Source organism: Stegodyphus dumicola, chromosome 8 (genome assembly GCF_044657685.1).
Source record: "Stegodyphus dumicola isolate Sdum_Otavi_A_Nest chromosome 8, ASM4465768v1".
Taxonomy (NCBI): domain Eukaryota; kingdom Metazoa; phylum Arthropoda; class Arachnida; order Araneae; family Eresidae; genus Stegodyphus; species Stegodyphus dumicola.
In genome coordinates this window covers 131,786,401-131,803,811 of record NC_140775.1, presented here as the reverse complement: position 1 = coordinate 131,803,811, position 17,411 = coordinate 131,786,401, and the positions used below count along the sequence as shown (strand labels likewise).

The following is a 17,411-nucleotide window of genomic DNA, read 5'->3' as shown; positions in this document are numbered from 1 at the left end:
ACTTGGTCAAGAAACAATTTAAAGCATGATCTCTTTTTAGAATATGAAGAGATAAAGTATGAAAAAATTTATAATTTTACTTCATTATAAAAAAGATTAGGTTATTAAAATGTTGAAAAATTAGCAAATTAGTGCAATAATATTTATATTAATCATAATGAAATTAATTTTATATTAATTATATTAGCTCAGTGTTATATGCGATTTAGCAAAAAGAAAATTTTCAATGCTTTTCATTTCAAAACTATATATTATTTGTGTCATTTTTAATATATAAAGCTATGATTAAATATCATTGTAAAGAGATATGCTATTATGATTTGAAATAGTCATCTTTAATGAAAATTAAAGTATACAGATATAGTTAACTTTAACTGTGTAATTATATGTAATATATTTTTTCTTTCCTTTCTACATTATTTTATTTGACCAACACAGTATACAGGGTGCCTATTTGCCTCATGTGAAAAAATAGGTAGGCACAGCTCTGGTTATTGTGATACCTATACTGCTCACACATAAAACAAATAAGCTTGACCTTCATATACCCAAATGTCACATCAGGGTCTGCAGCCTTTGAATCAAGGATTAAACTGAATTCCAAATACCTTTGAAAGCTTTTAATGACAATTATATTTTCTGCCCTTTACCTTTCAATATATTTTCAAAAGTTAGAGCTACATCTCAGCAAAAACTATTCAAAATTCCTATAGATATGTGGGAATTTTTATTAGAGATTATGCACTGGAAGCCGATAATGATACAATTGGTGAACACTGTGGAAAAAAAAAAAAAAAAAAAAAAAGGAGGGGGGAAGACAGTTCTATATGTTCCGTTCTACGGGGCCGATATATGAAATTCAAATTGTGTTTTCCATGTCTCTAAAACATGGCTTAGGATATATATTAGATTTATATATAGCTTTCTTCTAACATAGGTATTTTGACACAAAATTCAACTTTTCTGAAATAACATACCTTTTTTTTTTCCATATTTCAATTCAATATTCAAATTATGCCTAGATATTAAATTTTGTAATTTTTGGTGAGAAATTTATGGAGAAATTTAAAAATTTATCTTGGCGTATTTTTTTCAGTTTGCTCCAAGAATAATTATTCACTTGGCAAACTTCGTAATTCATAGCAACCTATATTCCCTTTTTTGTTTTTTTCATTGTAGACGAGCAGAAAAAGTCATCGTTCATATTTAGCAAAGTGTGTATTATTGTTTGGCATTGCTATCGCTAAAAATAAATAAATAAATAAATAAAAAATATTTTTTTGCCAAATTTTAAAATGCTTTAATATGTAAATTCATGTTTATCTTAGAAAATTTTTAATAAAAAACTAATTTTTTGCAGGTATGAACACAATTTTTTTTTGAAAAATGTATAAATATTTAGAAATTCAAATTTTAAAAATAAATCACAAAAAATGTGCGAATTATATTTGGATTAAGCGTAAATTTCGAATTCTGGAACACGGAATCAAGCAAAATTAATTAAAAAAAAAGATATGAATAAAATATATATCAAATTCAATTAACATTGAGGAGCTAAAATTTTCAGAGCTAATTTAGCAGTTTGGCATAATTTGAGTCAGAGAATTGAAATATGGAAAAAAATTGGCATGTCATTTCAGAAAAAGTACGATTTTATGTTAAAATACGTATATTAGAACAACGTTATATATAAATCTAATACACATCCTAAGTCACGTGTTCGAGACATGAGAAACGCAATTTGAATTTAGTCAATTGGCTCAGTAGAATGAGAGATATAGAACTGTCCCCTCCTCTTTTTTTTTGCAGTGTACATAACAGTTTCTAAAGAAAATGGGAAAACTATTCAAATGGATAACTTATTTGAATCAAATGGATAACTTATTTGAAGAGCGATAACGTTGGTTCTGTACGATATGAAGCAACAACTTAAATCATATGTAATATATTTTTAAGTGAACATCAAAGATCCTGACAAAGATGACATAGCCTCCAAAAGTGATTATTAGTAAATTTCTCAAAAAGCACTGACTAAAGGACACATTACATGATTTACATATTTATAGTATAGATTACTAGCTTTACATATTTATAGTATATTTATAGTACAGATATAAAGTATAGATTGTGTACTGAGAAATCATCATCAAAACATCACAAATACTTACATCAAATTGAAAAACTATCAATAGTTATTCCTGAAATAATTACACTCAAACTTGTTTTTGTGCAGTGGATAGGGACGACATAAAAAAATATATCAACTCCACGAGTAGCTATAAAAATACAGTCATTTAGAGTAGGCTTTTTTCAGTTACCATGTAGTTGGTAACCATTTTTTGCAACACCTGTTATTTCTCTACACGCTTGTATATGTCTCGGTAGCCAGATATACAAAACTGAAGCTCCTTTTTTTATTGATTATTTTATTTTTTTTAATTGATAACTTTATCATTGTGTTCTAACTTGACTGAAATTTTCATACACACAAAAAAATCGCACAAATAAAAATTGCACAAAAACAGGTTTGAGCATATACATTAATTTCAAAATACTTTTTATACAGCGATACATTATGTATTATATTTTTTCATTAGTATAAATGTTTTAATCTATTTTAATGCTTAATAAGAACTATTATTAATAATTTTGCATTACTTAATTAAAACATTTGTTTATTTTTACCATACAGGTTTTTTTCTACAATTTCAGTCATAGGTACTTTTTTTTCTGGTCCAGAGAATGACCATTCAACAACCTCTTGTTTGTACATACTTTTGATAGATACTTCGGCATTAGCTGACCATTAATGATTAGCATCCAACGACCTATTAATGCTCTCTCTTAAGATGAAATATATTTTAACTTCAGCAGACCGATTAAATGGTTTCCCCTTTTGTTTCTTGTCCAGTATCATTTGGTAAATTTTCATAAGTCATTTATTTTCAGCCTTAAGGGGCATTAGCACAGAAAGGCTAATAGTCTCTTACGGGTATTTTGCGTTGGTTCACTATAAATGTCCATTTAACTTTTCCATTTGTTGCTGCCAAATATTAGAGCCCTGCAGTATATCTAAAGAAATTAAGATAATGAAAAATCTACTGAATATATGCATCTTTCTCGCACTTTGAAAAAACAACAGTACCTAGACATGCCTTAACATGGTTAAATAAGAAGGAAAGTCACTATGCTTTCTTATTTCAAAATAATATTATATATTACTGCAATCCATTTGCTTGAATCGTATCCTATTTTAGCTCTTTGTTGGTACCACACAGTTTCATTTTATATCTTCCATTACTTGAAAAGAGTTTTATTAACATCCAATAAAAGTGTTCATAAAGGAAAGAGTACGGTTGTTTCAATTTCAGTGGACCTAGATTAATACATTGATTGCCATGGGGCAAGTGCTTATTCTAACCCTAGATGCCCTGTATGAGTTACCTTGTACCACTTCTTCTACATACCGCTAATGTGCATTGTTCATATGTGCAAAAACTGTTAGCTATTGCTGCATGAAACAGAAAAAAAGCTTAGTTTCAAATAATTCCCATATGCATCATCACCACACTAAATATGTTACATAAAATAAAAGTAACTGAAAAAGAGTTAGAATATGCAAATATGTGGGTGGATTCAGAGTTGGAGGCTTTTCTTGCAGACAATTCAGGTATCTATGCAAATTATATGCAATTTTGAGTTTACTCAAAAAAAAAAAAAAAAAGGTTAAAACAGTTTTTCTAGAAAATGGTCTGTTGTATTATTTTATATGTAAATAAATTAATTTTTTTAATTATTATTTCTAACCATCAATATATTTCACTGTTCTTACTCCAAAGTCAGTAATACATTAACATATACACACTCACTGGTGATAAATGAAATGCTCCTTATTTCTTGGCAAAATACTACTTGATGGAAGAGAATGGATTGCTTCTACTTTATTTCTACATGAAATTGGTAAATGCATGGTGGAAATTGCAGTAAAAATTAACACCAGATAAACTAATGTTGTCTTCAGGAAAATGGTTATCCCCAAAAATCACAAAATGTAAATATGTGTTAGCTTTGATCAGTCTGATATTGACACTGAAATAAAGAATACTTGTAAATAAAATCCCCATCTCCCCAGCCCAAGAAGAAATTTAAAAAATTACGTCTTTCTAAAGCATTCCAGAGCAACTTAGACTCAAAAGAAATCAAAATTACAGATTGTGTTTATTAATGGTATATCAGCAGCTGTCAACTAACTCAGTCATCTTTTCTTTTAATATTTAAGATATGATCAATTATGGTTTCTGAAACAGTATTTTAAGTATGGAATTTTCAATACCAATACATTTCACACAGGAATTTAAACTATGTTATTCAATCAGTTAGCAAAACCATTAATAGACCATTAACAGACCATAATTCAGAAAAGATTGCATACAGCAGTTTGTCATCAATTATTTAAGATAGTAACAATTATGCCATCAAATTAAATTAAGGCCATTTATCAGATGATGATATTTATAACATACCATGATTTATAATCTGATAGTGTTAATATATTTTTGACAATAATAAGTGTAACAGATCCCCTGAAATTTTAATATTTTCATACAAATTTCTTGCAAAAGAATAATTTTATCACTATACAAATCTTCAGATCAGTTTATAAGAAATAAATTTGTGTGCACAATAAATAATTTATACCTAATGACATAAAGTAATAAAGATTTCAATTTTATTTTAAAAATATTACGAGCTTGTTTAAAAAAAAAGAACAAAAGATGAGAAAAGTCTTTATGTACACTATAGAACAAAAATTGTATATTTATACAACATACAATAAATGCAGATTAAAATGTACGCAGCCAGCTTAAATCAAGCAATGTAAAATTGTCACAACTATGAAAACTTGAAACATCAAAATTATCTACATCAAACACAAGTGAGATGTTTCAAACAGGAAGACAAAACATCACAAGTTATAGGTTGACATCTCGGTAAAAAAGTTTTTACTTTTAAATGAAAGACTTGATGACAAACATCAAATATGAAAAATTTTCTTAGTATTTCACCGCATACGATAGTCAAAACTACCACAAAGCTCAGATAGATCCCCCTTGAAATCAATGTCAATAGAGAAATCCAGGTCACGCTGAAAGAATATAAAATTATACACAATAATACAACAACAAACTTTTAAATAAATTACAAATAGTTTAATGCATTAACAGTTCAAAATTTATATTAAAATAAAATACAATGACAATCAGAAAATAAAACAAAAAAACTAAAACTTTTCAGAAACTATTTGAGAAGCAGATGATGATTTTGTTAAAGAAACTCATAATAGAAACAAGAATCAGAATAAAATGAGGAAATTTTCAGAACTAAAGTCTGAAGGCTAAATAGAAAATTCCTCTTCAGCTGCTGGAGTGAAAGTGACAACAGAGAAACATCTGCCTACACAATAACACACAAAAAATTACAAAAGGTTTTAACTGAATGACAAAAAACAAAACAATGGGTACCATCTACAGATACGAATCTGAATGACAAGCAGTTAGAAGATAAATTCTTAAGCTTTTGGTAAAGAAAAATTAAATCTTGAATCATTAATCAAAACTCAGAGGTTTTTATAAATATGAAGCACCTCTAGGAAATGTAATTTGCCAACAAAAGACCTTTCTCAGAATAATTTTGGCTCCAGAGAAAAGGTAAACATGAATTTTTGACCAACAATAATAGGCAGTGAAGGATTCAAGTTTCTTTTTTTCAAATATTATGCTTCACCTTCTTTTAATGCAAAATGTTAAGGTTCTCTTTGTTTGACCAATATATATAAAGTTGCTTTTGTTCGCATTTCAGTGGATAACTGGCACCAAAGCTTTGTTTTTCATCATTTAGCTAAAATGTCCTTGAATATTTTGTCTGCTATTCTGATGTAGGCAAATGTTTCTGTGCTGCAGTTTTCAGGCTGGCAGCTGAAAACGTTCTATAAACCATTGACACTATGGCTCAGTAAAACTTACATTGTGCTGATTCTTGTCCTTCATTAGATTGTTTACATTTGCCAGGGTGGTCACCCCTTGTACACATTTGTTTTTCCATCTCTTGATACCTAACATTATACATAGACTGCAACCTACATCAAAACTTGTCAGTGTCAATGCATAAAAACATCTCTCTACAACTCTGAAAATATGCATGTAAGGTATATGATGTATGATGCATATATATATATGTGTGTGTAAGATAAAATTATATGAATCAGAATTATAATATATCTCTAAACATTAATTCTTCCTCTCTATTCTAAAATCATTATAACTTCTCTGCATTGTGCCATTTCTAGATCACTCTATGGCCCGCACAGCTCTGATGACGTAATAATTGGAAACTAAAACTGCCTTTGTAAACCAAAACTTTTCTCTTCACCGTGCTTCCATCTTTCATAACTACGCACTTCAGCTTTTTCTCTCTACTGTGCTAACATGTAATTTTGCTGGCTTGCTTTCTATTTCAACAATATCAAAAATGTAAATCTTCTGTGGAAAGGCACGACTAGAGTGCCAAGTAATTGTGGCCACAAATATCAATTGGAAATAAAAATGGAATTAAAACTGCCTCGGCTGCCAAGTTCTTTAGATATTACCAAGTTAGCATTACTAGCATAATGCACAATCAAAAATCTTCTTCAACATAGGTCTAAATCACGCATCTACAGTGTTCCGTCCTTTCCTTTGCTTTTTTTATGACAATTAAGCCGGTAGGATAGTTTCCTGCAGCCTGAAACCTCAATCGAAAATTTAGTTCAGCTCTTCAAATCATCGTTTTGTGATAAATCCAAGATAATGTGAAAGAAGTGAATCATCAAATTTGTTTTTTCAGTGTTTAAAAAATAACAGATCATTCTTCTGCTATGGTGTTTTTCAAGTGCTTCAAAAAAAAATAATAATCACGCGTAGTGTTTACAGATTGAAAGTAATTTCTCGATAAATTGAGAAGTTCGAATGCCTAATGAAAAGGAAATCATCAGTGAATTACCGTTTAGGAATTAAGCATTACAGCGGGTTCAAGGTCGATCTGACTTGGTGTTTGCAAGTATGTGCGACAGAAAATTATTTGCACTTTCGCTTTTTCAACCGCTCAAAAATTATTACATTCGTGTGAATCTAGCTCAGGAACTAACTTATTTAATGTGCTGCGGATTCTATAGTTTTTATTTCAACTTTGGTTAAAATTTCTGCAATTTGTTTTGAGAAAATCTGAAATTCTTGTTCATTAATTTTTCTAAATTTTCATAATTATGTGTGAGCAAATTAAGTAACGAATTTTAAGCTATTTAAATTATTCACAGGGAAGGATATTAAGATAAGTTTTTAAAATTTGTTTTTGAAATTTTGTTGAGAATTTTGAATACGAATTTTATAATTATTCTAAAAATAAAGTAGATGTTAAAAATAAGTAAAATTAGTACAGATAAGTAATATGAAATTATGGTAAATGCATGTTAAAATTTATGGGTGATTGTATGTTAAGTATAGTTTCTGTCGAGGGAGTACTGGGTTCCTAAGTAGAGGCTTGTAAATACCTCTGTACAGTTGTTCCCTTCATCCTCTTCAAGTAAGATAATGTTGGAGGCTCTCATTTTATGAGTGTGTGTAAATTTTTATATTATAATTATTATAATATATTTTTTTTTTATTATGGAATGTATTCGTGCAGTTCTCAAAGGCCAGTTACCTTATGCAAGGAACAGCGACCTTTTCAAGTAACTGTCTAGACACCCTGGGTCACCAGTGCATGAGTCACACTGGTTAGCTCAAGAGGACAGCCCTATTGATGGATATGTTTGTTTAGAAGTATTACGAGGCTTCCAGTTTGGTAAAATCAGGAATTGTAAATGAAAGATGATAACGGTGAAACCATAAATTCTGAAAATCTTAATCCCATTATTTATGATGTTAAATTATAATTTATCAGTAAAGAAATAAGTATCAAAAATATTTATGTGCATTACATTTAATTATAAGTAATGATTATGTTTGCGCCTGAGCATCTGTAATGTAATCCACGCATGCACATCTGTAATGTGATGATCAGACGAGTTTGAGAATCGCCATCGACGGTGTGAGAGGGCTGGTCACAGCTATGAGTTAATTGTAATTAATTATGAGAATTAATAAAGAATCGAACCAGCGAATTTATTTAGTGTGTGTTATTTGGGATGAGACCCAAACATATGTGGTCGTAGTTGACCGGAGCACGAGTTTTGTGCGTGAATAAATAGTGTTTCGTTTTTGAGAACACAGGGGTGTTGTGTTTGCCAGTATTCCCAGCTTGTTCTTTTCAACGAATATCGCTGATTTTGGATACGGATATTCATCAGAAGTGAATCACTGCAGAGGTAAGTGATTCCTCTCTTGTTAATTCTGTACATTCTGTGCTTGTTCTGTTATAAATAACAATGTTATTTAAGGGTGCTAAAAAAGAAGATTTAAGACTTATTGCCTTAGAAATAAATCTAAATGTTGACGAAAAAATGACTATAGCAGATTTGACTGATATTATTGAGAATAGTGAAATTTTTAAAATTAAACAAGATTTAGTAAAAGAAATAGCAAACTCTATTATCGAAAATAGAAAACAGGAAGAGCAAAAACTTGTCGAGTTAAAAAAAAATAAAACTTGAGAGATCAAAGAATGAGTTAGAGTTGGCTAAGCTTAAAGCAGAAACTAAACTTGATGTTGTAAGCGAAACCGAAACAAAATCAGAGCCACTAGATCAATTAATAAAAAGTATCAGAACCTTAACTGTAAAAATTCCTATATGGCCTGAAAGTTGGGGGATTTTTCTTTTCGTCATTAGAACGAGCGTTTATTACAAAAAATGTTTCGGCGGACTATAAAGCAGAAATTCTGTTAAATCTGTTAGGAGACAAAGCTTCGAATATAATAACCTATTTACATGATAAGGATATCGCGAATTATGAAAGAGTAAAAGAAGTAGTTCTAAAGGAGTTTCAGCCAACACCATATTCGTGTTTAGAAAATTTTAGAAAAACTGTTAAACAACCACATGAAACTCATGTGCAGTTTGCTTCACGCTTAGTAACTGCCTGGGATTATTATTTAAAATTAAGAAAGGTAACTGACTTCGAGACCCTCAAACAACTAATAGTTTCAGATAGGTTATACCAATCTTTAGATACAGGAACAGCTTCTCATATTGCAGTGAGGCAAAGTGATTCATGGTTTTCCCCTAGTGAGTTAGGTAAAGAAATAGATTTATATTTCACATCACGAGGAAAACCTCTTACTGAGAATTATCATATTAATTGTAAGTATAATAGCTCAAAAAGTGTAGCTAAAGTGTTTTTATCAGATGTTAAAACAGAGAATTGTATTTTATGCCACGAGAATCACGGATTGGCAAAATGCCCATTGTATTTAAAATTACCGGTACAAGAAAGAGTACAGGTTATGAAATCTAATAAATTATGTTTTAACTGTCTACACATGCATTCAGTATCAAATTGCCCATCGAATATTCTTGTTTTTGTCAAAAATGGCACCACAAAACTATTCACTTTCCAAAAGCAAATAATATCGTAAAGGAGAAAGAATGTTCTTCATCGAAACAAATGTATCTGACTGCAACATTCCCAAACGAGATGACTCATTGACCTTGAATGTTAATGGGCAGGAGTTCGTTCAAAAGGCATTTATTAGCAATTATTCGAATAAACAGAGTACAGTTCTGCTTTCAACAGTCGTATGTTTTCCAATTAATAAGGAAGGAAGGAAACACAGAGTGAAGTGTCTGCTGGACAGGGGAAGTATGTCGAACTTTTTGACACGGAATCTTGTTGAGCATTTGCAGTTAGAGAAAGAAAAAACAAACATTTCCGTTTCGGGAATAAACGATGCTACTTTAACAATAAAGCATAAAATTAATGCTTCGATATGCGATAAAGAAGGAACTTTTATAAAGAATTTGGACTTTTTAGTAGCAAAAATAACTGCTGATTTAACACCTTCGCGCAAAATTAAAATTTCAGTGCAAGATCTTCCTAATTTAAAATTAACAGATGAAGGATTTAATGTCCCAGAAAGGGTAGATAGTATGTTGTTGAGAGCAGGAGTTTTTTTATGAACTTTTGAAACCGAGTCAAATTCGAATGAATAATCCTGATCTTATTTTTCAAGATACAGTTTTTGTTTTTATCGTGTCTGGAAGTATTCCAACAGAGACTGAAAACAGGGCTCATTGTGGGTTGATAAAGGAAGAAGACAACTTAGATAAAACTCTTAGAAAATTTTGGGAATTAGAAAATATCGAAACTGATAAACCCAAAAACAAAGAATTTTTAATTTGTGAGAAACATTTCGTAGAAAATTATACACGAGATAAAACCAGTAGGTACATTGTTAAAATGCCATTAAAGGAGGATCCGGACACTTTAGGGAGTTCTAAACAAATTACAACGAGTAAATTAAATTCCTCATGGAAACGCTTAGTAAAGAATCCCGAATATTTAAAATTATACTCAGATTTTTTAAAAGAATATCAACAGTTAGGACATATGGTTGAGGTAAGTGAAAGCGAGGAGAAACAAGGTTCATATTACATTCCTCATATTGGAGTTATAGGGGAGAAGAGAAAAGTAAGTCGACTCCCTTGAGGGTAGTATTTAACGCTTCTTCTTTGACAACCAAAAGAAACTCTCTAAATTCTATACAGTATAATGGAGGTGTGATATAAGATGATTTATTCTCAATTATGCTGAGATTCAAGAAATATATTTTTGCTTTCACTGCAGATATACAAAAGATGTATCGAGCTATTTCTATCCATCCAGATCAGTGGAAGTTGCAAAGGATTTTATGGAAAGAAGGCATTGATAAGCCAGTTAAAAACTTTGAGCTAACCACCATTACCTATGGAACTGTGAGTGCACCATTTTTAGCAATGAGAACACTTGTACAGCTGTCAAAGGACAAAGGAGATAAATTTCCTTTAGCAGCACCTGTACTGAGAGAAGACATGTACATGGACGATATTCTATCTGGAGCTGAGTCGCTAAGTTCTGCGTTAGAACTTCAAAATCAGTTAATAGGCATTTTGAAGAGTGGAGGTATGTTACTCCATAAGTGGTGTAGTAATGCTACTGAACTGTGTCAAACAAATGACAAAATATATCCCTTTGGTAAATCAGAAGAATCTAAAGCATTGGGTATTTTATGGAAGTCAAAAGAAGATTGTTTGAGCTTCAACGTTAAAATCGAGGACAACGTAAAAGTTACGAAACGGCAAGTGATATCCGTCAAATCTCGCATCTTTGACCCATTGGGTATAGTTTCCCCAGTTATAATTGTAGCAAAAATATTTATGCAGAAATTATGGCTGTTAAAATTGAACTGGAATGATGTTTTGCCAGAAAAGGAGGCTAAAGAATGGAAAGAATTCTCCACTACCTTGCAGCTAATTAACAACATTGAAGTCCATAGATGTTACCAGATAGAATCAAGATTGAATTACATGGTTTCTGTGATGCCTCAGAGGCCGCCTATGGAGCAGTTATCTACTGTAAAGCAACATCAGCAACAAACCATACATCAGTGAGGTTGGTATGCAGTAAATCGTGTGTCTCACCCCTAAAGAAGACTACAATCCCAAGACTTGAGCTTTGCGCAGCAGTGCTATTAGCTAAACTGATGCATCGAGTGAAATCATCGTTAAAATTGGAGCTTACTGCCATCCACCTTTGGACCGATTCTATGATTGTGCTGTCATGGATCAACAAAGAGCCACACCTGCTCAAGACATTTGTCACAAACCGGATTTCAAAGATACAGGATCTGACTGAAATAGCACAGTGGCATCATATCGCTTCTGAAGAAAACCCATCAGATCTCATATCTAGAGGTATGTCTGCCAAAAAACTGCAACTAAGTCAACTGTGGTGGAACGGGCCCGACTTCTTAATGAAGGATGAGTACCCTATAAGAGTTATACCTGAAGCAGTTACTGAAAAGGACAGTAATGAACTTAAAAACTTTGCTGATTCTGAACTATCTACATGTTTAAATCTGAATGTGAATAATTTTGTTAATGATTTATTGAATTGCAGTAATAAGTATTTAAAATTAATTAGTATTATAAGTTTTTGTTTTAGATTTTACAAGAACTGTAAGCAAGAACAAAAGGAGGTAGGCAATTTACAAGTGGGAGAACTGAGAGCAGCTGAAAAAACTTTAATAAAATTAGTACAGGAAGAGTATTTTATAAATGAGATAAATTATCTTAAAAAATCAGGTATTGTTCCAAGAAATAGTTCTATTAAAAGTCTTAACCCTTTCATTGACAGTAATGGACTGTTGAAAGTTGGAGGTAGATTAAAAAATAGCAATTTAACTTATGAGAAAAAATTTCCTATTATTCTGCCTTCTAAACATAAATTAGCAGAGTTAATAGTTAATTACTATCATTTAAAATATTTGCATGTGGGTCCTCAATCTTTGTTATATCATATAAGACAAAAATTTTGGATTGTAAGTGGTAGACAAAAAATTTTGGATTGTAAGTGGTAGAAATGTTTGTAGAAAAATTGTAAAAAATTGTATAATATGTTTTAAAGCTAATCCCATTGTAGCTCAGCAAATCATGGGTGATTTACCCAAGGAAAGAATCACAGCTAATCTTACATTCAATTGTACTGGAGCCCATTCTTAATTAAGTACAAAAACCAGAGAAAAGGTATATTTCAAAAAGTTTATGTGTGTATATTCATTTGTATGGTTACTAAGGCCATTCATTTAGAGCTGATAACAGACTAACATCTGAAGCATTAATAGCTACCTTGAAACGTTTCTTGTAAAAGTTTAACACTATTTAGTGATAATGCTACTAATTTTGTAGGTGCAAATGCAGAATTAAAGAGGCTAAACAAACTAGTGAACGAACAAGATGAGCTTTTAGTTGGTTATTTGAGTTCCGAGAATATTGAATGGAAATTTCTCCCTCCCAGAGCACCCAATTTTGGAGGCTGGAGTTAAATCTTCTAAGTACCACTTCAAACGTGTCATAGGTAATGCAAAATTGACATTTGAACAATTTTTAACAATTATGATTCAGATAGAAGGAATTTTAAATTCCCGACCATTGACACCCTTGTCTTCAGACATTGATGATTTAGAGGTTCTAACACCTGGGCATTTTTTAATTGGTAGAGCAATTAATTCGATCCCTGAGCCAGATATCCCGAAAGTTAACATTAACAGGTTAAAATTGTGGCAACAGATCACAAGATTAGTACAAATTATCTGGAAAAAATGGAACTCCACTTATTTAAGTAATTTACAAAATCGATCTAAATGGCAAAGTTCTAAAACCAATATACAAGTTGGAGACATGGTCTTAATTAAAGATAATTTGCCTTGTTGTAATTGGGCGGTTGGTCGTATAGTAGAAGTATTTTATGATAAAGATGGAAAGGTTCGCGTGTGTAATGTAAAAACTCAAACTGGAACTTTCAAACAACCAATTACCAAATTATGTGTCTTATCAATACAAAAGTGAGTATTGTCTTTATAGTTATTGTACAGTATTGAATGTGCTTCACATAAAATGTCATTATGTAACTGAAATGTTATATAGTATTGTTATGAGTTGTATGCTAATCTATATGGTAAATGTCTAATTATAATAATAATTTTATGTAATAGTACTTATTCAAAATTGTTTATGATATACTTGTTTAATTTTTATGCTATATCTTAATTACAATAGTTGAATGCTAAGCATTGCAACGCGGGGCGGCATGTTTGCGCCTGCGCATCTGTAATGTGATGATCAGACGAGTTTGAGAATCGCCATCGACGGTGTGAGAGGGCTGGTCACAGCTATGAGTTAATTGTAATTAATTATGAGAATTAATAAAGAATCGAACCAGCAAATGTATTTAGTGTGTGTTATTTGGGATGAAACCCAAACAAATTATGTAAAAGTTTATTTTGCGATATTTTGCAATAACAAGAACCTTCCCTGAAGAATTATGATTATGTGAACTCTCAAACAGAAAAATTCAATAGGACTCTAAAAATTAAAAATTTATTTAAAAAAATTTATATTTATAAATTATACTTTACAGGACAAAAATTTTATTTTATTTATTTATTTATTATTTTTTTTTTTTAAACATTTGCTAGTGTTTAAACTCTTTCTCTTTAAAAAGGCTTCTCTGTCACTACGTATTTTTCTTTTTGAAGGGGGAAATATGTAAGATAAAATTATATGAATCAGAATTATAATATAACTATAAACATTAATTCTTCCTCTCTACTCTAAAATCGTAATAACTTCTCTGCATTGCGTCATTTCTAGATCACTCTATGGCTCACGCAGCTCTGATGACGTAATAATTGGAAACTGAAACTGTCTTTGTAAACCAAAACTTTTCTCTTCGCCATGCTTCCATCTTTCATAACTACGCACTTCAGCTTTTTCTCTCTACTGTGCTAACATGTAATTTTGCTGGCTTGCTTTCTATTTCAACAATATCAAAAATGTAAATCTTCTGTAGAAAGGCACGACTAGAGTGCCAAGTGATTGTGGCCACAAATATCAATTGGAAATAAAAATGGAATTAAAACTGCCTCGACTGCCAAGTTCTTTAGATATTACCAAGTTAGCATTACTAGCATAATACGCAATCAAAAATTGTCTTCAATTTGGATCTAATCACGCATCGACACTGCTCCATCTTTTCCTTGTGCTTTTATTATGACATATATATATGAAAATATGCATGCATGGTGGTACTCTGATTATCTACTTAACTGTGACAAGAATTACAGAGCAAAGTGCCATGTCGCTGAAGTAGGCAACCAAGAATTTTAAGAAAATGCATTTATCTGGTAACAGCATTCCCTGTAACTATCTAAAGCAGAAGTTCTCAACCAGAGGAGAAATACATAGGTTCAGCACGAAATGAGATCAGCCTTTTATTTAGTTTTTAAGTATTTAGTGTTAGATTACAAACATAAAAAAAAAAAAAAAAAAGAAAGAAAAAAAGAAACTACTTATATTGAAGTTTTGTTATTTATCAACATTTCCTATACTTTTGGTTGTTTAATTTATAAAAAACGTTAAAAATAATCTATATTTAAATAAACATATATGTATTTCTTGGTCTGGGAAAGGAAAGAATGATCTTTTAGCAATGGTTAAAGGGGTGCATGAGGCAAAAATCTGATGCGTACACCACATGACTTCCTTGTACGGAAGAAATATTAAATTATACACATTTTTTTTTTTTTTTCATTTCATTTAAACTTATTGGATTGAATTAAATCTACTTCGCCGACAGCGCATAAATCACAATAGAATAAATGCATTCTTTAAAATTCACTCTAGCATTTGTTTACCATAGCGACACTCTGGCGCTAGGTTTACTTAACAGTATTATATTTCGTTCATATTATAACTCAGAATGCACAAAATTTATATCATTTAAAGAATTATCTAATCGTTGCCACATGTTCTATTCAAATACTATAATAAAGCTAGAATTATGTACAAAAGAAATTAAGCAAACAAACCAAAAAAGAAACAGTTTTTCACAGACGATTGAGTATTTCTCATTCAATTAATTCAGCTGTCACTTTGCGACAAGGCAAAAATACATAAAAACTCAAAATATTTGTATTAAAAATTACGAAGTAAATCTTAAACGCTTATTTCCTCGAAAAAATTCCAGAAAGGATTAAGTATGACTTAATTCGCAATAATAAATGAAGGCGTTATCTTTGCTGTTGCGAAGCTACGTTTCTCTAGATTGGCAACAAATCCACTAGTCTGCTGTTTCAAAGGTAAACAATCAATGGCCGCTATAAAAAAAAAGGCTTAGCAGCACTTAAACATTTTTAAAATTGTTGATAATTCTAAAAATATTGCATACAGATTTACTAAAGGCAGAAAAACCTTAACCAGAAGATAAGAACAATATAATTCAATCATTTTTTAAGCAAAAAATGTACAATTTACAAACATATAAGAGTAAAGAAACTGAGATCACTGAGCCGGGTAACAGAGTGGATATATATATAAATATATTTATATAGGTTTGTACGGCCGATTGCAACCAAAATACGAGGTGCATATCTACATGTTATAGCAGTCCTATATAAAAAATTTCAATGTTCTGAGGCTACTCGTTTTTGAGTTGTGCGAGGTACGTATGTACGTACGTTCGTACAGACGCCACGCAAAATTCTCTTCAGAATTCATTTTAAAGCAGTTTTATAATTTTTTTGGAAGAAAAAGTGTCTTTTATTCTGTCCTTATGTTCAGATATCATGCAAAAACATCATTAAATTTCATTGAATAGTGATCAAAATGGATATTTTCGTTGAAATATGCTGCCTGAAACTTTTCGTAATTACAATTACTTCCTTTTTACTTCGTACAAGGAAGTAGAAAGGTTGAGAACACCACTGATTTTGAAGCTGTTAGTAATGTGTGCAGTTTCGACATTTGAGGGTCAAGTTTATAACTTAAGGTCACCTTGGAGGTGCCCCCCCCCAAAAAAAATGGCAATTCGCCTAGTAGCAGAGTGCAGAAATGCACATTCCATGAAGTTTATTTGTGCAAGCCTTTAATTTATTTATTTAAGTTAAATCAAATCAATGTGTATATGGAGAGTAATGGCAAGTTGCCCTGCAATGCTGAGAATTCTGCATTTCTCGGGGTTTTTTTTTTTTTTTTTTTTTAGTTAACACGGAATATTGTGCATATGGGCAAAGAAAGTGCTTTATTACAGATGTTTGTTGCATTTTTAGTTAAATTGTTCTTCTTTTATGCAATTTTGAGTCTTTCATTATGGATGTTTCTTTTATGTAGTTTTTAGTATTTCAATCTGGATGTTTTTTGTGTTTTTAATTTTGTTAATTCGTTGCTGTTTTATGCAATTTTCAGCGAACCATCATTTCTTAAAATGGCTACTGTGGAAGGTTGGGCGGATGACCAAAGTATCTATTTTTTAAATTAACTGTTAAATGTAATAAGTTAATTAACTGAAAATCCATAAATATGAAAAATGAATAATTAAAAATACTTCTAAATCATAAGCATATTTAATTATAAATTTTATTTTATTACTCCAGGAGAAATATCACTAAATCTACTAATATAATATTGAAGCAAATACTTTAAATCACAAATAATCCTAGAGGAAATTAGAATACATAAACAATATATCATTATGAGGCTTTTGGATTCTGATTTCTACACAGAAATTTAAAAAATAAATAAATTCTAGATAAACAAATATACATATTAATATCAATTATAGCACTTCTGATTCATTTATAAATTATGAACGCAAAAATAAGAAGCTTTGAAAGCTTATGTTCTG

At 30.7% G+C, this 17,411-nt stretch overlaps 1 protein-coding gene across 2 annotated transcripts in view; it reads right to left on the bottom strand.

Moving 5' to 3' along the window:
* Positions 1 to 4,774: 4,774 nt before the first annotated feature.
* The window catches only part of LOC118199939 (protein arginine N-methyltransferase 1-like), an 87,771-nt gene continuing 75,134 nt past the window's right edge, over positions 4,775 to 17,411 (bottom strand). The window contains exon 10 of one of the 2 annotated variants that reach the window (XM_085822444.1): positions 4,775 to 5,146. In XM_085822444.1, the coding sequence (XP_085678570.1) occupies positions 5,063 to 5,146 (84 nt within the window). In that variant the 3' untranslated portion in view covers positions 4,775 to 5,062. Of the gene's footprint in view, positions 5,147 to 5,188; positions 15,886 to 17,411 lie in introns of those variants that run through there. The other variant, XM_085822445.1, reaches the window with a different exon arrangement.